The sequence below is a fragment of the Scatophagus argus genome, chromosome 2 (genome assembly GCF_020382885.2).
Source record: "Scatophagus argus isolate fScaArg1 chromosome 2, fScaArg1.pri, whole genome shotgun sequence".
Taxonomy (NCBI): Eukaryota; Metazoa; Chordata; class Actinopteri; family Scatophagidae; genus Scatophagus; species Scatophagus argus.
Window position 1 is genome coordinate 2,280,528 of NC_058494.1, and position 23,059 is coordinate 2,303,586.

General features: G+C 41.7%; 1 protein-coding gene across 11 annotated transcripts in view; it reads right to left on the reverse strand.

Moving 5' to 3' along the window:
* Positions 1-23,059, reverse strand: part of LOC124065334 (microtubule-associated tumor suppressor 1 homolog) — a 59,739-nt gene that overhangs the window by 16,262 nt on the left and 20,418 nt on the right. For 5 of the 11 annotated variants that reach the window (XM_046400622.1, XM_046400637.1, XM_046400655.1 and 2 more), the window contains 7 exons: positions 22,578-23,006; positions 20,597-20,828; positions 14,644-14,865; positions 11,933-12,181; positions 11,052-11,210; positions 2,691-2,732; positions 448-560 (listed from right to left, as the gene is read on the reverse strand). In XM_046400622.1, coding sequence (XP_046256578.1) covers positions 448-560; positions 2,691-2,732; positions 11,052-11,210; positions 11,933-12,181; positions 14,644-14,865; positions 20,597-20,828; positions 22,578-23,006 — 1,446 coding nt within the window. The remainder of the gene's footprint in view (positions 1-447; positions 561-2,690; positions 2,733-11,051; positions 11,211-11,932; positions 12,182-14,643; positions 14,866-20,596; positions 20,829-22,577; positions 23,007-23,059) is intronic. The other 6 variants (XM_046400664.1, XM_046400682.1, XM_046400673.1 and 3 more) reach the window with 6 other exon arrangements.

The following is a 23,059-nucleotide window of genomic DNA, read 5'->3' on the forward strand; positions in this document are numbered from 1 at the left end:
TCAGCATACACAAGTGTGATGTAAAACTCAGGGCCTTCAGTGCGCGCACAAGCACACACACACACACACACACTGAGACATGACTTTACAGTACAGGAAGAGAGCATTTGTACAGCAGTTAAACTTGAGGATTAGAGTTACAAATTTTCAAATAATCTTATGTTCTACAATTTTAAAAGAGGAAGAAGTTGTAGAAGTCATTAAAATACCAATAAAACAACTGAACATTTTTGTGGAAAAGCCATATCAGACACATTGTTTATACACATCGTGAGTGGATCTTTAAGAACCAGCTAACATGAGTGGCAGCTTCTGCCACCGCCAACACTTACAGCTTGGAATAATCCTGCTATACTTCTCATCAACCAGATCACACCGAGTAATGGTATCTGATGTTGTGAGCTGACTTTGCAACTTAAAGCTCAAAACTTGAAGATGACAACATACCAGGTCAGGTGGAGGTTGCTGCTGGTTATTTCCTCCTGCCGGTGCTGCTCCCTGTGTGCTGCTGTTGAAGTTTGTGGGTCTTGCTGGCGCCTCCCGGGGCTTGTTTTTGTCCACTGAAAGAAAATGGCGACGCCTTAGTGTTTGGGTCCCAGGTACAACATTCAACATGGTGTCCACACACACACACACACACACACACACAGAATACCCACTTAGCCCATTAACCAAGTGTGGTATGCAACGCTACAGGGCAACAACAGAAAACACTCATTCATCCTCTGAAATAAATTGCAACCAAATACATGTGTGTAAAAGGAAACAGAAGAAAGAATCCGCACACACACACACACACACACAGTGTCGGTCAGTTGACCACCACAACATCCAAACAAAGAAAAGAGAAAAAGCTGCACACACACATCTAATGCATTCGCTCTCATCTGGTAAATGAGAATACGCCCTACTGACTGTTCTAGGCTGACAGCGATGCATCATGGGATTGTGTGGTAATGATGGCCAGTCTATCTGTATGTGATGGGTCCTGAGTGTGCATTAAGTGCAGCAGAGATGAAGCAATTAGAGTCTCTCACTCTTTCTCTGTCTCTCTAAATAATTCAATATAAAGCAGAAGACTGCATATTGTCAGATTCTCAGGTTGTCTGTGTAGTCATTGATCAGCACTGTCTGCACAACCTGCTGGAGCATCACTGCTGTGGCATCTGAAATCATCGCTCATGTTTTGATCTCCGGTTTGTCAGGCTTAGCTAAAACTGAACTGAACCTGTCAATGCAGAGAATCATTCTGTACAAGTTGTGCTTCCTTGTTCAGTATTTGGATCTGTAAGAAATGGAAACTTTAAATGAGTCTGCTTTAAATTTAGACCATCAGGGCCGTGTGCCGACTGCATTTGTTCCAATTAAAACTCTACACACATTCAAAATTCAAACTGAACTCAAATGCATCCACACTCTGTAAGTCTGAGCTGATGCATAGACCTACACAACAGGGACCTGAGACTGGAAGTGATTTTGTTACAGGTACTGCCACCTACTGGCAGCCACCAAGCATAACATGCTGGTTCATACCAGTCTGATTCAGTGAGCAGCATGCGGCTGAGGATCTGCAAAGGTTGAATGTGTATCAACCTACTGCTGTCTTACAGTCAGGCATGATTCGGTTTCATTTCAATGACCCACAGTTTACTAGACCACACAGTGAACACTACAGGTACAGATTCATCACTAAACATCTGTGTGTATCTGAGGCATTACTAAATGCCTCAGATACACACACCGAATAAACAATAAAATAATGAAACTTTGTGCCATCCTGGTATATTCAAATAGCAAATGCAGTTGTTTTTACTGGGTTTCGTAACAGAAGGCCAAAACTCATTTGCAGCTATACAGACACACACACACCAAAGTCTCACAGACAGTCTCACTTAGCAGACCGGATATTAACCTTGATATGTACTGTCATGAAGAGAAATGCGCTTGTGGCAGGATGCACAGCTGCCACAATTATCATGGCAGTACACCGACGCTGTGCCACCTCCTCTATTACACTATAGCATGCACACACACAGACACTAGCGTAGAACCGTAACAGCCGCACTGTTGCTGCTGATAAATAAATTGAAGGTCAATTCTACATTCGCAAGGTTGCAACAAAGATGATAAAACAAAATTTCCCTTTCACTTTATGTCATTTCAAAGCCTCATTTAAAGTGTTGGGAGTAGTATTCAGATCCTTTACTCAAGTACCACACTTTGCATGTACCACACTGTGAATATACAGTCCTTCATTCAAAACCTTACTTTAGGAGTTTATTTAGCTTAAGAAGTATGACAATTTTATCAAGACATAAACACTTCATCCTTAAGTTTATCAAAAACATTCACAATGAAAACATCTGGACATACATGGTATTCACTGGACAGGAAGAGTATGAATAATTGTAATCTGAAAAGTAACTAGAGGTCAAAGCTGTCAGATAAATGTAATGGAGTAAAAAGTACAATATGTGCCTCTCAGATATAATGAGTAGAAGGATACGGTAGCACAAAACAGAAATACTCCAGTAAAAGTGTCTTGAATCTGGACTTAAGTACGCTAAAACTATATTCCACCACTGCATTAAGAAAGCATTTACTAGGTACAAGAGAGCTGTTGCCAAGACAACACGTTTCATCTCAGTGTTTGTCTCTGCTGTGTGAGTGCTGGTGACGGTGGTTTGTACCTGGAGGCTGCCAGGCAGGCATGCAGAGCTGCTGAGCCCAGACTGAGAGAGAAACAACACTGTTAGCATGCACATCACAGACAGAAAAGACTATTCCTGCTCGGTCATGAGAACCTCCCTCAGTACACAGTAAGATGACCTCCATAATATGTGATCACGTACAGACTGTTCATGTGACTTACCAGAAGGCAGGGACATTAAAAAGTAACTGAGTTTCAACAGATTCAATTAATCAGGATAAAGAGTTCTATTTAAAATGCTAGAATGTTGTCATAGACACTTGTTTGTTATGCAGTGTACCAGAAATCTTTTATATATCAATGCAGTAAGTATCACCATCAGATCAGCCATCTTATTTGTACCAGTCTCATGACCACTCAGGACTGTCTGACGTGTATTTAATGAGAACATCAATTACCATTAAGGGAAAACCAGTGAGGGGCAACAAAACAGTCAGGTGCAGAAGGAGTGGGAGCTTTGTGTTGTGTTTCCTCTAATTTATTAACAAATTAAAACACACACACACACACTCATTCACTCAGATATATCCTCTACAAACAAAACCAGCGGAGGCAGAGTGGGCTGTGAGCTTACTGCACGGCTGTTGTGCAGCTCAGATGAAACACCACCACACAGAGACAGATTAGTGCTAAATTACTCTGTGTGTGTGTGTGTGTTTGCAGGACAAAAGTATGCCATCAGAGCAGGATAAACAAGGCCAGCTCACCACACATTCACTAAAGGTAGATGTCGTGGTCATAATGCCCTTAATCTGCTACACTACAGTCTAATCCATCTTGATGAAGACGGAGATGCCGACAGAGGTTTGAACTTAAAACTATATTTCCCAGAGCTTAAATTGGCACTCACATTAAGTACAGAAAGCAGCTGGAATACTTCAGACTAAGATGATGGAATATTGAGCATGTAACCATGAGGGGCGGGTTTTTAAAGAGGGACAGCGTGTCTGTGCACTGTAAAGGTTGGGTTCATGATACAAAAATTCTTTCCATCACTGTAATCTCATCACATTTGAGATGATCTTCACCAAAGAACATTAAACTATAACCCCCAACATTTCAGTAACCACTAATATCACGTGGTTGTTATGTTTGGAGGTGCATACAGAGGTAGAGGGGCTACTTTTTCATGTTCAGTCTCCACGTAGTTGCAGACAAACAGTTTTCTACAGGACCACAGCATGACTGTGATGCCACACAACTACAGGAGCGACTATGACTAAACATGCTCTGACATAGGGGTTTTAATGACCAGATCCAGCCTAAGAGTCTTTTCTTGTACCAATCATCTGTCCATTGAAGTGGCAGAGGAATTCTTCCTTGATGAACACAGGACAAAGACAAGAAACCATCTGTTTACCCTAACATACTGTTCACTAATGATCAATTCTTTAGGTACAATCATAGCTTCACATTGTCTCTACATCGGAGATTCAGCTTCCACATAACCGTTACCATGGAAACGTGTGCAGAGCATGATGTTGGTGTATATGTCCACCACATGACCTATTTACATGCAAAGTGGAACATGTGGTCACCAAGCAACAGCCATTTTTGTCCACCTGTCCAACAATCATGTTATCCAGCATGAGGACAGACAGATGTTTTTAGTCTGTCTACATGTGTCTCATCGGCTCAACTGTGAGACAACATAGTAGAAACAGGACAAGATGGACCCAACGGTAACAAGAAATGATTTCCATCTAGGTATATTAACGCATATATTACCATGTACTGAACTATAATAAAAGCTGCACTCAAGAGAACATTTGATTGATTTACAAAGTAAGAAATGTTGGATGATACTGCACTAAAGATTTTGTAGCTTTTCATCTGGATTTTTGGTCATCCTTCGCAAGGTCAAAGTGAATCTTAACAATACTAAGAGCAAAAGTCGATGTAAGGAAGTCTTTTTGAATTTTTTGTCTTAATAAAAATTATTTCTTATATAACTCTCAATGAAACATACCAATTTTCTTATTGGCCAGAATTCAAATGTTAGCTGGATAAAAACACAACCAGTGGCTGGATGTTCTTTATCTGCACAGAGAACATCTTTACCTAGTTTACAAATATTAGAGAATACTGTAGCCCAAATCTGCTGTACATCAAGAATATTCCAGTCCAGCAGATACAACCTCTGATGCCCTCATCTGCCATCACGTTAGGAAAAAAAAATCTCTACATCAGATTAAAGCTCGCACGATTGGCTAAACTCAGCTGAAACGCTGCACAGTGTGGTTGAGTGACTCTGCTCAGTGTGTGTGGACACGCACACATGGTGACTAAAGCCTGCTCTAACCTACATTTCAGGGTGATGGCAGGCAGCAGCAGGGAAGTGGGTTTGTGGAGCTCAGACCGAGAAATCACACTGCAGCCAAACACGTGCAGCTGGGCTCAGATGGGCCAGCAAGAAATAAACTGTACAACAGAGACAGGAAAAGTACGGCTGAGCTGAATATTTAATGAAGAACCAGAGGAATGTGTTCCTATGAGAAAAAAAACAAATGCGAAACCGGATGAGTTGATTTGTAGATGATCTTCTGCTGAACATGGAAAAAAAACATGCACACAATTTAGTGAGTTTAATAAATGTTTCGAAATCATTTGGCAAAGATGAAGGAGTTGGGGAATAATTCAGCCAGGACACATAACACAGAAACGAACGCTTCAGAGTCAGCCCTGTGGCCTAATGATGGCAAACACACAAGAAAACCCCACGTGAACCTGTTCAAATCAAACTGGGCAAATCTGCCTTTGGCTTCTTTGGTCCTTGTAAACAAATAAATGCATAAAAAGTTCCACACTCTGGAGGATTATGTGAGCTCAACTGCTCCTGTTTTAATCTATTTCATATGCACATCTGATATGTGAATGTTTTGCATTTTGTATTCTGGATAACAGAATTCTGATTATCCACTGAGGCTTGGAACTGGACCATGTTTTTGTTTAGCCTCTGACATATAACATGCATTAAAGCACGAAACACTAAAGCAGCTTGAGCTGTGACATATGCTAACATAATTCTAACACTGTGTGCTGTTAGCTTGGTAGACTTATTCACAATCACATCCTCCCTGTCTCACTGTAAGAGGAACACAGTAGCGTAGTGCTTAATACTGTACCTCATGACATCAACAGTGAGGACAGACTCTCTGCCACATTACTCAGAAGACACAAGCCTTACACAAATAGGGAGCACCTTCTTAATGGTGGAATAAGTAAAGGCCAGATGCGTCCTTGGCTATTTCTGGGTTGTGTATATTAGTGAGTCACGTGGTTGGCGTTCCTCTAGGCATCGATAGGACAGCTAAAAGGAACCCACAGCCATGGCTATTTATCACGCCACTCCTCAGGCTCTCTCTCTCTCTCTCTGTCTCTCTCTCACACACACACACACACACACACACACACACACACACAGAGAGGCTTGTGTACACACAACTGACAGCCCTATTGTAAGCCTTTACATTCATAGAGGCTGTGGTAGCCGACATACACAATACTGAAAGCCCCCACAGAGGAGGAGAGGTGGATGCAACAATGACTGCCAACGCCATGCAGGAAAACAGGAGGAGCCAGAGGAGGACGAGGAGGAGGAGGAGGTGTGAGAGAGTGAAGTGCCCTTTGAATCTGATCTGTTAGGCTTGCCATCCAATGACAAAACTAAAAAAATGGCCAAGAAAGCTGATCCTTACACTTTATTCAAAGGCAAACGCACCCATCACACAAAGAGGAGGAAGTATGGACAAGGAGATTTTGGACATTACATAAAACAAGTATTTGAGTGTGGTTAAGCAAATAGATACACAAGGCACAGCTAGGTGCTTGGTCATGCTACATCGCCTTCAAGACACCTCAAAATAATTGATTCTTTTTCACTAAAAGGATAGCTATTGAGGACAACATAGCAAACATTATGCTCAGTAAAGAATGAGTAGTACTGAACACAATTACGTCCTTTGTTAGGGTGTGGTAGCCTAGTAACTATGGAGGATGAAGTAAGGTCCTGGGTATCTGCTCTAGGTCTGCATGGAGGATTGTCCAGAACTCACATAGCAAACTGAGGGTGATGGATAATGAATGGATAGATGGAAGGACGCATGGACGAACAAGCTCGGGTCACAGATAGGTTGGAGGTCCATGACATGATGCAGTGATCAACCTGTTGGCCTGAAACTTGTGTTGACTGGCGAGTGGAAAGATGGATGTGTTGAAAGGAAGAAACAACTGATGGTTGGATGAGGGATGGATGCACAGGACAATGGCATATCCAGACCTGCATGGAAAACCACAGTGTTCTTCCTGCATCCTGACAGCAGCTGAAGATTTCGGAAAAGTCCTTTGGCCGTCAGCTTCACATGGAAGTTGGACAGCGACAGTCTGGGAGACCATAACATTGTCCGTGTTTTCAAGCCAATGCTCTTCAAGACCTTTGAGACTGATGCTTCTAAGTTGGACTCTGTTTCAGCACTTTCAGAACTTTATCGGCTCCTCTGAACTCTCCAGGACTCCAGGGCTGCAGTTTTTCTTCTTTAAATTTCCAGTGTTGTCCGTCTGACCAGTTTACTGTTGTCAACTATTTCAGGAAATTATTTTCTTATTATTTGAATGCTACCAAAGCATTTCTTCCCTATATGAATGTTTGGAGACACAATAGTTTCTTCAAAATCAAGTCTTAAAAGACTACTAAGTAAAATATTCCTTTCTTCTTATTTAATCCCAAAAGTAAATGAAAATTATTCCACAGGAAAAAGAAAGAAAAGACTTAAAGATTGTGGCTGCTGAAATCTGCACCTTCCATCTCAATGAAAGCCACGTGGAGACCAGAAAACGGGATTTTGAATTTAAACGGTTAGCCTCTGAGTCTGTACAGAGGGAAATAAAAGCAGTGAAAAAAAAAAGAAGAGGAAAAACATGGAGTTCGCTAAGCTCCTAGCTGCTCTTCACTGATTCAAAGCCAGAGTCGCCACTGCAAAATAAATAATTAAATAAATAAAAAGAAAACCAAAGGAGGACTCGTTTCTGTGGTCCGGCCAATAGGAAAAAGATGACAAAATGGCGCCAAAAATATCCCAGTCGTCCAGGTGGTACTGAATCATCCAACAATAATGGAAATAACGAGGACCAAACAGCAGAGGTAGTGCTCGTGTGTGTGTGGGTGTGTGTGGGTTAGTGAGGGAGGGGAGAAAATCCTCAGCACTGGTGATGATTAGTAGTCCGTCTCCGCAGTTACATGCAAAACACAGTGATCCGTCCCACTGACGCACACCACAGAGGTGTGTCACGCACACACTGGGACAAAGACAGGCATCCATACACTCCCTCCCTTGGCCGTTTCCAAAGCTCCTTGAACACAGTATACACACAAACACACACACAGAGGGAGGGATGCTGCAGGGGAGGAGGGGGAGGGGGAGAGGGTGGGATCTGAATAATCGCTCTCTCACTCGCTCCCTCCCTTGCTTGGTCCATCCATCATTATTTACTCAAGTCTTTCGTGCTCTCTGCCTCATTTTGAGATGTTAGATGTTAACAAAAGACCCACATAATGAAGAAATATTGTGGAGACTGAGAGGCTGGGAGGAGCCTCTCACACACACTCCCCTCATCTCTCAGTGGCAGGTGCCATATTAAAGCTATTCAGCTGCACGCAGACGCCTTGTGAAGAGACATTTTCGATTTACAAAAACGCATAAGCACACACACAAACACACATGCAGTGTGTGTAGTTTAACTGTTTGTTCAAGTTTGGCAGCATTTTCAAAATTCAAAAACTCAGGGTTGACATTAAAATCCATCACTTCCTGCTGCAGAGAGACAGAATTGCTGAGGCTTTGTAAGCCCTGTTTGTCCTCCTGTATCTTCAGTAAGATTTTGTTATCTGTCACAGTTTTAGAATGCCGTTTATCTTTTACCCCCATAAACTGGTTTTTCTTCAATTCTACACAGTATGCACAGTGTTAATAACTGGAAATGTCCAGCCCCATTTATGCCTCTCAAATAAACAGAGCTGAGCATAATAACATTCAAGAAGGTATTGCAAAGTTGTTGTACTACAATGTTTGTTCTAGCTAGCTGGGCCTGAAGGTGATAGCAAAGAGAGCTTGAAATGATCTGTCAGACAGGAAAATAAACCAACAGTTACATTGCTCCTTACAGGGAAAGTGTCTTTAGAAAAGTCTAAGTGGACACTTGATACAGAATGAGCAGCAGTAGAGGAAGCACTTCAAGAGCTTCTTCCTACAGCACATTAAAACTGCAGCTGATTCTCACAGACTGAATTGTATTCTGTAAATGTATTCTGAAGATGAAAAAAAAAGGACAGCATGTTTCTAATGATAAAAATAAAAATAAACATAAGTAAGTAAGTGAGTATCAAATGCCCATTCACAAGGCTTAGACTCTTTTCAATTATGGTATACTTTATGGGACTCCAAATAACATGTACTCATTTCAAACAAGCAAGAAAGAGAAAGTTGGTCATTGACAGCTGGCAGCCTGAAATGATAGCAGGAGGTAACTGACTCGGCATACTTTTCTTTCCTGCAGTGCTACTTTCTGATTTAAGCTATTAAGATACATTTTTACACAAAGCTCTTTGCACTGTACAGCAAATACAAGCAAGAAAAAAAAACCCTGACTCTCTCTCTCTCTCTATATATATATATATCTATCTATATATATATATATATATATATATATAGATATATATAGATATCTATATATATAGATATATATATATATATATATAGATATATATAGATATCTATATATATAGATATATATATATATATATATATAGATATATATAGATATAAATATATATAGATAGATCTATATATCTATAGATAGATATATATCTATATAGATATAAATATATATAGATATATATAGATGACTAAGCAAATGACTCTGCGACTCAGCCATGATGTGTGTGTCAGAATCAATAATGTCCATGTTCAAGAGAAACTGAAAGAGCTAAAGAAAGCCACTGAGGGTTTTAAAAGCCCACATTGCTAACCAGTGTCGCCTGAAGGCTGCTGTGGTGTCTTTAAATGAGAGGTGTATGAATCAAATGCATGGCGCTTATGAAGTGTAGACTTCCTGCCATCACAAGGGTGACAGCATGTCTGTGAGTAGTGGCTCCCCACAGGCCCCAGAAAGACTTCAAGGACCTGCCACAGAAGGGAGGCAGCCAGGCGCCCAGGCCCAAACCAGAGACACCACATGGGAAGGCTGCAACCACAGGCCCTGGCTTCACAGGGCCCCAATGGAGGAAACCAGCAGCTTCGACATAATCTGTGATTGCACATGCATCAGCTACTTACTAGCTGAAATATTGTCTTGATGGCAAAATCATTTCTAATAGTGCTTTAAAATGACTTTCTGTGATGCCATTTCCTGCACATTACTGACTGCTGCTGCTACAGTCAACCAGCCAACATGAGTGTTTGAGAACTGAGCGTTTCTACACACTAAACAGCATTAAAAGATTAAATCCAACTAAAATACTGCTGTGATGCAAATGTGGTACCACTCAAAATTCAAAGAACATGTCGTGCACACAAGTGTGTGTCATGGGCAGTAGAATAATTACAGAGAGACTGCAGAGGAATGATAATTAAGTTTGCTTAAGTTTCCAGGGGCCATATTCAGTCACCCCAAATATATGTGCATGTGTGTGCAGCTGAACAGTACACATCCAGTAGTGTGGTTTGGAATTAATGGAATGATCTCATATCACTATTAAAAGTTGTACTTGGCATACAAAGTCACACACACACACACACACACACAATGCAGAGTAAAGGCTGCTAACAGCTGTCTAAGACTAGTTTTAGGACTGATGAGTGATGATGCATTTGTTAAAATCAATGAGCTAATAACGTCTGATATCATATATATATATATGATATCAAGAATATTAATTTGATAAAGTTAATCTATGAGTAGCATTTAAAGATACATTATATAACATCTCCATTTAAAATGTCTAAAAGCCACAAGACATTTGCTCTACATTTTATTGAGTTGCACTTATGTTATCCCAAATACTTCCAACAATGTTCAAACTACTAATAGCAATGGCTTTCAGAGAACCGCATCATCTGAACACTTCTATACAATCAAATCAAAGCCACTGTGTGTTGCTCTACCAGAATATCTTCAGGAAGCCAGGTGACACAGACTAACAGCTTCAGGTAATTCACTTTTATCATTCGAGATGCAACCACACATCAAAGCAAACAAATCACAGTACAAGTAGGTGTCATAACACTTGTGCACATGAGTACACAAGCAGGTAATAACCTCTAACGCACAGAAACCTCTCACACACCTGTGTTGTGTTGTCGACTGAGTCTTGCTGAGCCGCTTCTTTGCAAGGGATACTGGGATGCCTGCTTGGCCAGGTGACTGGCAGTGGGAGCCATCTTTGCTGTGTGCTGATTGGCTGTCTTGGCTGTGTTGTGGTTGGTGACTGTTGGGGTCTTCAGACCTGTGGTGAGAACACAGAAAGAGTCAAAGCCCATCGCAGAACTTCTCCAAACCTTTGTTTCACTCACCAAATTTTCCTACTGCAGTTGTGAAAACAAAATCAACCCTGAGCCAGGTTTCTACGCCCTCTGAGTTATGCTGGTTCAGACAGTAGAACAAGGAAAATTTTAAACCATGGAAGCCAGATAATGACAAGGAATGTGTATTTTTATCTTCTATCTTGCTCCATCCTCTCATGTCCCTTGGTCCTCAATGTTTAAAAGCTAGTTTCTCAGCTGAAGTCATTCTCTGTTTCACTCTCTCTGTCACCTCTCTCTAAAATAGGATGTATTATCCACTCTTTGACCCAGATAGGATACACCACAGAGACAGTGTTTTTTTTGCACCAGTGCAAAGGAAAGGTAACCAAGTCCTGCTGCTATAAAGCAATCCAAACCAGTTTCTTACATTGTATTCTAACAATGTAAAGGTTTTCTTTTCTGCCACCTTTGGGTTTTGAACAAAAGGGTTTTAAGATATGACCCAGTCTGTCCTAAATCAATACAGAAACACAACGTCTGTGCCACCCAAGCCCATCTGACTCCCACTGAACAGTACAAATAGTACCACTGATGATGAATAAGCTGTCTTGATCAGGACAGACCAACCCCACATCTAAATGTATTAACTAAGAAATGTGATTGTCCTGTGTTGTAAGCTAAGATGTTATCTACATACACTCACCTGTAGCAGTGGTCCTGGCCTGCAATGACAGAGCTCTGCTCCTTATTGCAGTAGGCTTCGGAGCAGTAATGACACCATTATTATCACTGGTAACTGCCTGACTGAGAGCACTGGTGCTGGTGGTAGCTGCACTGCTGGACATTGGGGGCTTTGCTGAGCTCTGGCTGCCCAGGGGATGTGTGCTTCTGCTGGCCTGCTCATCTGGCTTGGTTCCTGCTGGAGCTCCTGAAGATGATGCAGAAGCTGAAGCTAAGAGGATATAGGAGATACTAAATACTAAGGATGCTTGCCATGCAAGAGATAGAAAAGCACAACACTACAGTTGGAGCTCATAATGTCAGTTTTTTTTGAGTGTCAATGTTATGTCGTTAAATCATACTTAATAGAGAGAATAAGGTGGAGAAAAGGGAGAGACAAGAAGTTGAGGAGACCTAAATTACTGCTTAACTTTGCACAGCAGAGAACTGAGAAGTAAACTGGACTGTGGGAGGAAGGTTCATCAGAGAGCAATCCTCACAAAAACTAAATGTAAATGTGTCCCTGTAGTTCCTCTGCAAAAACTTATGCTTTTTTCCCCCCACACAAGAAACAACAGAAATGAGCATTTAAGCAACAGTGTGTTCCCTGAAAATCTAACCATTTCCAGCCCCCGAAATAAAACTGGCATTGAGTGTGTACTGACAGATGCATCTGTACGTCATTGTAGAACACCAATACTGTGTTTCCACTGAGAACAATGATAATAATTAGAAATGCTAGGTGAAGTTTGATGAAAATATGTTCTATATACTTCTACTTACTTTTACTAATAAATTATTTCATCACTATAATCAAACTGCAACATATCTGACACAGTCCTAGAGTCATCATCATCAACAGACAAATGTCCTGAGCTCACACACATACCATGGAAGAACAAATGAGAGCATTGCCAATGTGTGTTTATAAAATGACAGAGCTGTGTGGAGGTGTATGACACTGATGCTCCTCTCTGATATGAATAAATGCAAAACCTAAATATTACCATGGTAACTAGGAATGTAATCTGGTAGCCATAACAACCTGGAGGTGGGTAGCGATGTGTTACTTTGTGTGAGTGGGAAAATCTGTTGAGCTGTTAACTCAATATTTCTGTTCTCAAAATAATCAGACTCCACTTACTCGCTTTTGCCTGAGCCTCTGACCACATCTAATGGTCTTAAGGAGTTTATAGAGCCTATAAACAGCTAAATTATGCCACCAGATGTCATCAGACAACATCTAAATGCTTCAGCTCTGTCACAGCTTGATTACCGTTTTCGTAATTTGGTCTAGTGCTTCAGTGAAAAAAATAAAAACACATGTAGCTCCAAAAAGCTGCACAATGGGCTTCACAGGACTAAACTCATGCAATAGATGTGCATGAAGTTTGTTAACTTTGCTCCTCAGCAGAGGTATTGAACACAATATGCAACAAAAAGAAGGCTCACGCTACCACGACTGAATATGAGCATGTAGGATACAGAAAACTAGGGTCATGGGCAGAGACTGCTTCAAAATATTTGTGGAACCACGATTGTACTGGAAGTAAACTACATGTACGGTGTTACTTGACGGATGCCAATGTTTTTCTTTGTTTCTCTTCCATATGGACCTTTTATTGATAAGACAGTTGTGTACCAGAGTGTATAACGGCAAAAAAACAAAACAAAAAAAAGTGGCAGGGAGGCCAATACAAGGTCCAATAGTGTGACTGCTCCTCCTTTAAGAAAAAGAGATACCTAACCACAGAAGGATTAAGTTTTTCCTGGTCCTAAATATATAAAAACATGTTTTAAAAAGAGAAAAACACTGGCGGGATGATGAGTGGGTTAGATGATGAGGGTTGGATGTACTCCAGGTTTGAAATAGCTGCAGGGACATGAGCTTCTGTGTTTAGTTTGAGGCATTTTCATTATGTTTGTGCAATTTATTATGTTTTATGTAACTTAGGTTTAGTGTGAGTTTTGTTTTGTTTCACCTGGCTGCAAGACATTTTCCCCAGTGCACAATAAAGTTATAGCTGAGAGTTACAAGTCATGCAAAGCACAACCACACGCTCTCTGATCTCTCTCTCGGACATTAAAACATTTCTGTTAAATAGGACCACAGCAGGACCATGAACTTGACCAGTGTCTACAACTCTATCTTAATCACATACAAGTACAAGAAAACAGAAACATAGTAAAAAGTTCACCAGAAACATAATAGAATTTATAATATACACAGTTAAAAAAAAGATTTCTGCTGTTCTGACTGTAGATTAGACACACACTTAGGCACTCACTCTTTTCCACTTTCTTTCTCTCACACACACACACACACACACACACTCCCAGATTCCCCAGGACGAGTGGGTGCAAGGACAGCATGACAGAGTGAGAGAGGAACCGAGTGTGTATTTAACACTAACAGTCTGTTCATACAAGAGTCTTAATGAAGCTCAGTACAGTCTTAGCAGATGATTGTATTCTGTGTAACGTATTAACACAAGTTTGCATACACAGTGGAAAGAGACTGAGTGTATGCGTGCTTGAGACACGCACGCATACAACGAGTAGAAAGGGAAGGAAGTTAAGTCAGCAGTGACAGGAAAACCACACCAAAGAAAACCACCTCTGATGACACAGTGTGTGTGTGTGAGACACAGAAGGGAAGGGAGCTAGAGAGGCAGACACACCCCAGCACCTCACCTTCGCCTGTAGCTCCATTGTTCTCAATGCTCCCCAGGGATGAGGAACTGAGGCTTGTGGATAATCCCTTAACAGGAAGTTTTGATGCTGCGGGTGTCGCAGGTCGTCCGACCGACCCTGATGGCGTCTGCTGACTGGATGTTGATTTAGAGTTGGATGTGGCGGCACCCAGGGCAGCCAGTGTAAATGGTCGCTCTGTGGTGGTGCGAGGTTTGGGGATACCTGAGAGAGAGAGAGAGAGAGAGAGAGAGAGAGAGAGAGAGAGAGAGAGAGAGAGAGAGAGAAGAAATACAGAAGGACAGGAATTAGTTTGATTCATCATTACGGACATAACTTTGAAAAAAGTTTAAAAAAGGTTTAAAACTGTCTGTTGGACTGTGATACAACATGGGAATATAACTTATAACTTAAAACTTATATACTTGTGTGTCTACATGTTTGTGGATGCAACTGTGTAAATAGAGACAGAGACAGACTGAACAGATTTCCTTTCCTCCCACTTGAAGTGTGAGCAAAAGAGTCAAAATAAAGTCACGAGGGCAGAGGAATCAAGCCAAAAGACATTTTTTAAAAAAAGTGAGACATCCTTGCTTGAAAGCCATCATTTTAGAGCGACTTTAATTAAATGCAACATGTGACACTGCATTATCCGCCCTGTGTTTTTGTTTCAGCCTGTATTTTATGTGCCGTTGGATTTGCCATAACGTGACACAAGTAGGAGAAATGTCAGTAAGGAATGCAGTGAGAACAGCACCTTACAAACAGTGAAGGACAGAGAGTTTCATCTCGCACTGGGTCATGTTAAATAACTATTAAAGCTGCTTATGAAAACAATAACATTTTTATATATTATACAGTCCTGCTCCCACCATGGTTTGCACACCTCATACCTTCTCAACTACAAGGGCAAGACTGAGGCCATGCAGGCACGGCACAGGTTAAAAATTAATAAATAAAAAGAAAAGTTAGAGCATCGGCCAACGCTTTCCATGATGTCTGCTCAATATTTACACTGCAACACAACCAGCTACAACAGCCTGACCTGTGATAGCTGACACTGGTAGCAGCTGGATAGCTGCAGGCTAAGCCACATACAGCGTGTGGTAAAACATAGTGAAACTGGTCCTCCACCTCTTAAGCTATCCCTGAGGAGGAGCGGGCAGCCACAGTAAGGGGTCCAGGGACCAGCTCCACATCTAAACATTGGAAAAGGACACTGATCACAGAATTAACCTCACACACGTGTTTTAATGGAAGAAGGAGGAAAGCTACACAAGCAAAGGGAGAACATTCAAACTCCACATGTGAAGACCCTGCTTCAAAAAGGAATCAAACTAGGACTTTGTTGCTGTTGTACTGCCCGCTAATAATTATTTATCAGAACCAGAGACAGCTGGGTCACTCCTCGATGAAAACATTTCAGAGTTAACTCTGTACGACTTGCATTTTGAACATCATGACTACATAGATGCCTAAATGTCACCACATCCTTGTCATAGAGCTACATGTGGTTAAGATGGAGAAAAGCACATGTGGAACCACTTTAACAGAGCATTAGCATCCATGCATCCATCCGTCAGAAAGGTGATTCCTTAACAAAAATAGTGCTTTTACCAGTCAGTGGTTCTGCAAATAAAAAAAAAAAAAATAATGGACAGATCAACTGTGTTGAAAAACTAAAGGCTTAAAAAAACACCACAAATGAAGCAAACGAACCTGGCCTGTAATTCAACTAACTGTAACTCAAAGTCTTCCAAAATGACAGAATGGCTCTTTTGTTGCTATCCAGAGGACGTAGGAGGTTTTCAGGATTTTTCTCAACGTGCTGCCGCAGCACAGACTGCAGTTCTATACTTATGGAAATTTCAAGCACGTCGTCTCAAACTCTCGTCATTTTTGTGGACTGAATCACACATTCTTTCCCGCAAACCAAAGGAGAGCCATGACGCCTTCCCTTTCACACCAAACCAGGGATATGAAGACTACGACACAAAGAAATACCAGTAAGAGAACTATGTGAGGTGACAAACGCTGAGAGCTCTGCTTTGTAGAACAGAGTCAGTGAAACATTTCAAGTGTCCACGATGCAGATCAACCACCTTCTATGCCTCCAACATTTTGTGCTGATGCTGCTTTATATTCTAAATAAAAGAAATGCTTCTTTCTAGCACTCCATAGCTTCATCACAAAATACCGTAGTACTGTCCACAGCTGTCAAAACCACTAAGAATGATTTCACCTTATTTCACTTCATTCAGTAGTCTAACTCTGAGCCAGTTCGGGAACTTTTCTGAACTTCTAAACCCTTTCAAAGCAGAGTCCATTACAGTGTCTGCAGCCTGATTTCCAGCCAAGCAGGGAGGTCCTGGCAGTCCTGATGACAACTTGACCGATGCCATGGACGAACAGGCTGTTACAGTGTTATTCAAGTGAAGCATTATATTGTGGAAGGAGCCCCCCCCCCTCCACTGTGATCATGTGATTACAGTAGCTGTGAAGTCTCAGCCTTGGCTCTCTGTAATCTTTGAGTACTCCGTGTTTATACCGATGTTCACAATTCAGTGCTGCTGACATCTCCCACAGCTCCACACAATTTTGTGCGTGTGTGTGTGTGAGCGGTCGTAATGGACGCCCTGTTCTTGCTCCTTGTTTTCTAAATTTCATTTCAAAGCATTCTATGATCATGATCTCATGGTCTCTCGTGCACACACCTTGCCTTCCTTTAAACTACACATACCGTCTCCTGAACTTTTTATAGATAAAGATATATAAATAAATTATTAATTAGAAAGGTCTAACAAGCTGTCCATATTTAAATTTGATAAAGCAAACTTCCTTACAACATGTTACGTTGTGAGGAAGACAGAAAATACCCCTCCTTCATTTTAGGACTTTAAACTTCATTCAGGAACAAAAGGTCATCTTACAGCTGAATATTTTGCTTATTTTAATATTCCAAATTGTGGGCCAAATCTAATGAAAACATTTTGTGACACATTCCAGCCTGCGCAACAGACTAACTGTGAAATAACTACTATCACATACAAAAAGGACTTCAGCAGAGACAGCCTGAAACACAGTTCCTCTGTCTGAAGCTTGACACTGTACAGGAACGTTGACTAACATTAGATATATACTGAACCTTTTCTGCTAAATGACTTACCGTTGTTCATTTCTGCATCGTGCACTTGCTATAAATTCATTTGTCATGCATGCTAATCTGTTCTATTATTTATATCCTATTATATACAACAACCTCACTCACAAACTTTTACAGATTTTCTGCAAACAAGAGTTCTATCTGTGAAAGGAGACAAGGATACCAAAAGCACAAAGAACTGTGACAACGCAAGGCTGTGTGTTTGTGTGTGTGTGTGTGTGTGTGTGTGTGTGTGTGTGTGTGTGTGTGTGTGTGTGTGTGTGTGTGTGTGTGGTGGGGGGGGGCTCACATTAACACACACACTCTGTTAGAGCAGCAGTAAAACTTGTAATGCGACTAGAGCCAGCAGGAAACATCTGGCTTCGTTTGGTTTCAGTTCTGATGAAAAGCAAGCCAGAGGAAAGCAGCTGGACTCTCTTACCTAGGAAATCAATGTTAGATAAGAGCTGGCTCACAACAGATCTGCCTCGTGCCTGCTGTTGATACACACATACAAAACAAAAACAACCAAACAAAAAAAGAATGCACACACAACTGTCTGACTAGACCGGTCCGGGCCTTTTAGTGGTGACATTCCTACTGTACTCGTAGACTTTAATCTAATTGTAACTATAACTAACTATAATCTCTGCTGCTGACTGTTCAAGTCAGATGTTAGTTTAAAGCCTGAAATTTACACACCTTCACAACAATGTTTACCAATTGTTTTTCTTCTGGGTTTTAAGAATCTTTTGAATACTTTTCCGCGGCTGACTCAGATGTCAGCTGTCTGAGCCTCCCACATGTGCAGGATACTAACAAGATGGTCAGGTTCTTTTCTCAAATGCAAGAGTCCAGGATACTAAGCTAACTTTACCAAAAAATATATATATATTTTATACCTCAGCTTTTTTGGTTATAGTGTGAAAATGGCTCATAACTGTATGGTATATCCACAGCCCTCGGTCCAGTCCTAGACTACTGACATCTGCTGGTAAGGGGAATTATTTCCCCCCTATAATGCAGGTGCAGAGCATATATCTTTGTGGTGTGTTAAAATGCAATATAAACAGGCAATTTGGGGCAATGCAACAGTTGACCTTTGTCATCACTAATTCTGTGATGTTAGCTTGGTGTGCCTGGGCCTTAAAGTATTCCTCAGAGCTAAATCCTTCTCAGTAAATGTGCCTTTGCCATATACAATGACGATGTTATGCGTGACATAACATCACAGGCATGGAGGCAGGTGGATAACAGGAGAATTAGTTTTGGGTGAAGTGCTCTTTTAAAGAGTGCGAACCCAGGAGACAATCTACTGAAAACTGCTGTTGTGCCAAAGGAGGACCTGACCTTAAACTGACCTCCTGATAAAATGTGGACTGTTAAGTTTGTCCTCATTTAGGTGCATTTCTTTTATCTTAAAAGCAGACTCAACAGAAGCCTATCGTCCGAGGACAGATGAAAAGCACATGAATATGTTGGTTAAACCTGGAAAGGAAAAGATCTGTAATGAAGTAATCAAGTCAAACACAAAATGGCCCAGGGCAGACACACACTGAAAGGCATCCATTGATGGCAATCTCAGTCTGAGGTCAAAAGCCATCTGCTCGTTCCTGTGTTTCAGCAAAGAGGACAGACAAGCTTTTGTCCATCAGAATTTGGCCTTTCTAAGGAGAAAGACATGGTTTTACACACACACATTAAACACATTTCATTTCACAGACAAGCACACACAGTTTGCACATCAGCACTGCCACTCAGTGATCTTGGAGAACAAGAGTTAAGTTACATGCACATACACATACAATACTAGAATTACAGGCCACTGGACAACAGACAGGGGACACCATGTTTAAGTTGAGGGTTTCATCACTAGCAGCACACGCTGTATTTGCTGACATACAACACATACACACACACACACACATACACATAGAGGGCTACAATGTCAGGATGTTCCTGACATGACGCCGGCAGCCTCCTCCATTTTACTAGTCAACACAAATCATTTTGCACGATACACAATAGACAGGAAACAAACACAGACATGAAATTCATTTGAGGGAAAAAGAAAGAGGAGAAAAATGAAAAGGAAGTCAGTGAGAAAAACAAGAAAAAAAAAAGAAAGAGAAAATTGTTGTCCATGTGGTCTTTAACTTCCTCTGAAGACAAACAGGGATGTGCAGGGTAAAATTAGTGTTGCACGCACGCACGCACGCACGCACACACACACACACACACACACACACAGTGTAAGTTTGTGTACTGTAGCGTAAATGTAGACAGAGTTTAAAGAAAAACATTTAAACAAATAGAGTTGCGCTCTTATATTACACTGCAGCTGAAACACACCAACATGAGAACATAATTCACCAATTACACACAGTCAGACACACACAGAACAGCCGGCAACAGTACATGCCTGTCAGTTAGCAAGTGGCTCACTGTATGAGACAAAGTGTGGAAATCATACAACAGTGTGTGCAAGGGCCTGCAGAACAGAGTGTGTCTGGGAGTGAGTGTGTGTGCATGTGCAGTGTGTAGTGGTATGTGGAAGGCATTTTAACATGCAGCTCTGCAGTGTTAGCCTGCTGCAGACACGAAGCAGTTTTTTTCCCCCCCATCACGTGCACACGCGCACACACGAGCACACCAACTGACACATGAGTCAACATGCCTGACAGACGGAGAGAGAAGCTGAGAAACTGTGTTGGAGCAGACATGCACTCCATGTGCAGCATGCTGCTGTGTGTTTACATTTCAGGTTTCATGAAGTCATGTTTATGTCTCTATACAGAAACCGCACCGACTTACCCTGGCACTGAGTTTGGCTTTGCCTCGCTTTTGTTGGAGATCCACACCCAGCGCTCTGTCCATCCTCGCTCAAAGCAGAGCAATCACTCTGGGCTTTCCTGGGCCCGGGACTCCCCTGTCCTGGAAGTCCGGTCCCTGATCCTGGGGGTTGAGCTGGTCCCAAGGGCCCTTTATCCACTCTGATGCCTCTCCCTTGCTGTCTGACATTGGGCCCCAGCTTGGAGGAGACTTTCTGTAGAAAGAGCCGACGTTTAGTGACAGCATCCCAGCTGAGGTGCCCCAGCTCGGAGCTGCGCACTGAGACCATGGTGTTAGCCATTTGCCACTCAGAGTCAGAAATGTGGAAAGTGAGGGAGGCAGGGAAGGAGCAGAGGGGAGGAGTGAAGGGGAGACGGCATTAACACAGAGGGGGAGGAGGAAAAGAAAGAGAAGGAAAGAGAGGGAGGAGGGACAGTTGGGAGTGTGCTGCAACCACACACACAAAAAAAGTTGCTATTGTGTTGTACATTCCCCTTGAGAATCCCATCTCTGACCAGGCTAATTTTATTTTCTCCGTCTGTCTTCCACCCACCCCCGCCCCTCTATAAACACCAGCACACATGGAGTGAGTTTGTGGATAAGGGTCTTTCATCTGTCTCAGTCTTTGCAGAGCAGAGACTCATAGAAACTGTTGTTAGCTGGCAATGCTCAACTATTTGTGCTAAAATAGCAGTCATGAACTTGGACAAGAGAGGAGGAAAAAAAAAACTTCACAAATCCATTCTTATGTCAACTTAGGTCAAGACATTGTCAGATAAAGTCCCTGATGTGGTTTCATTCAAAAAGTATTTATTTCCCTATCACCTTCACATAATGGCAGAGCAGAAGACACAAGGCTTATTCAGAAAAGATGAAACACGTCAGAGTGTTCTTGTAGCTTAAGAGTCTCCTCGACTTTTCAGCTGAGCCAAGAGGCTGAGCCCAAGGATTATTGTAGCATACCAATACACTCTAAATCATGTGTTGACATGCTAGCTGGCAGCTGGAACGGGCCTCACTGATGCTCTGTTTGGCAATACATGGATGGATAGTGAACATTTAGCCACAAGTATGACAAAATTTCTCCTAACATCATAAAGTAAAGTTAGCACATCTAAATTAAGTCATACAGGCATCCAAACTCATGCTCATATGGATGGGGATATCACAAATGGAATAAACAGGCTGTGTATAATCAGTGTGAATTAGTGAGGTAAATAGCAAGAAATTCATTACTGCTGCTCATAGCTTCTTGAAAATACAATTCTGTTTGCTCACAAGCATAAAAAAAGCGTGATGCATGCGGTTATCTCCACCAGTTTTTACTATATGTGTGCGTGGCACAGTCAACCTGTACTAAACACACCCTGCGCTGATACAACCCCAGAGGCTGCCAATGACAGAGTACGCTGGGACAGGTTTTAAACCTGGTCTTTAAAAACACATACCAGAGAGAGCACGCATACTGTATACGTAACTCGTTTGAAAACACAGTGAGTGCACACACAACAACAACAACAACAAAACAGCTTAGGGCATCTAAAGCTCACTGCAACCTACCTGCCCCAGCTGCAAATGTTAATGACATTGTTAAACAGCAGTATGGTACATTCCATAGTGGCCATTTTCTATTTAACTAAAAAATAACCGAGTAGTGCTTTTATTAAAAAATAACTAAGCTGGAGACATTTGTTTTGTTAGTTTATATCCACATAGGCACAGCTCCCTTTTCCTTAGACTAAAAAATCCCAAAGACCCAATGCCTTACATCAAACATTCCAGCAGATGATCTGCTTCTGTATCTGTTTCACAATACCTTTGTTGCATTAATCTGTATCACAAGGCAGACCTTTGGATCCTCTTGTATCTTTATGGCATTTGAACGAAAAAAAATCATTTTAATATGTTAAATATGACCTAACACGTACACACACGGTTTAAACATTCGTGAACACGTACTCACCCTGCTAGTACTCTTTGGTTTCTCCACAGTGGTCTCTGTTATTACAGCCATTCCAGAACCCTCCCTTTGGTCCTCCACAGACTCTTTGAGAGCTTCCTCATTCTCCGTTGTTTCATGCTTATCAGGCACTTCCTGGGGAGCCTTCCTGGGAGAGTCTAGGGGTCTGTCCTCATCCTCAGATCCCAGAGAGCTGGATGAAGTGGAGAGTGTTCGACTGATGGCCACACTCTTCTTCTCTGGCTGAGTGGACTCACTGGCTGCTGCCTTGTGGTTGATCTTGAGATTACTGCTCTTTCCTCTGATGGGTTTCACCACCACAGCCACTTTGACTGGGCCTGCTGATCTTTGTTTTTTATCCCAATCCCCAGTCTGCCTTTCCTCCCTTTTAGGAACAACTCTCTTCCCTTTGGCTGGAGCAGATTTGTCCTGTTGCGCAGAAGAAGAATTACAAATGTTAGATAGAATCAATACTTAACACATTC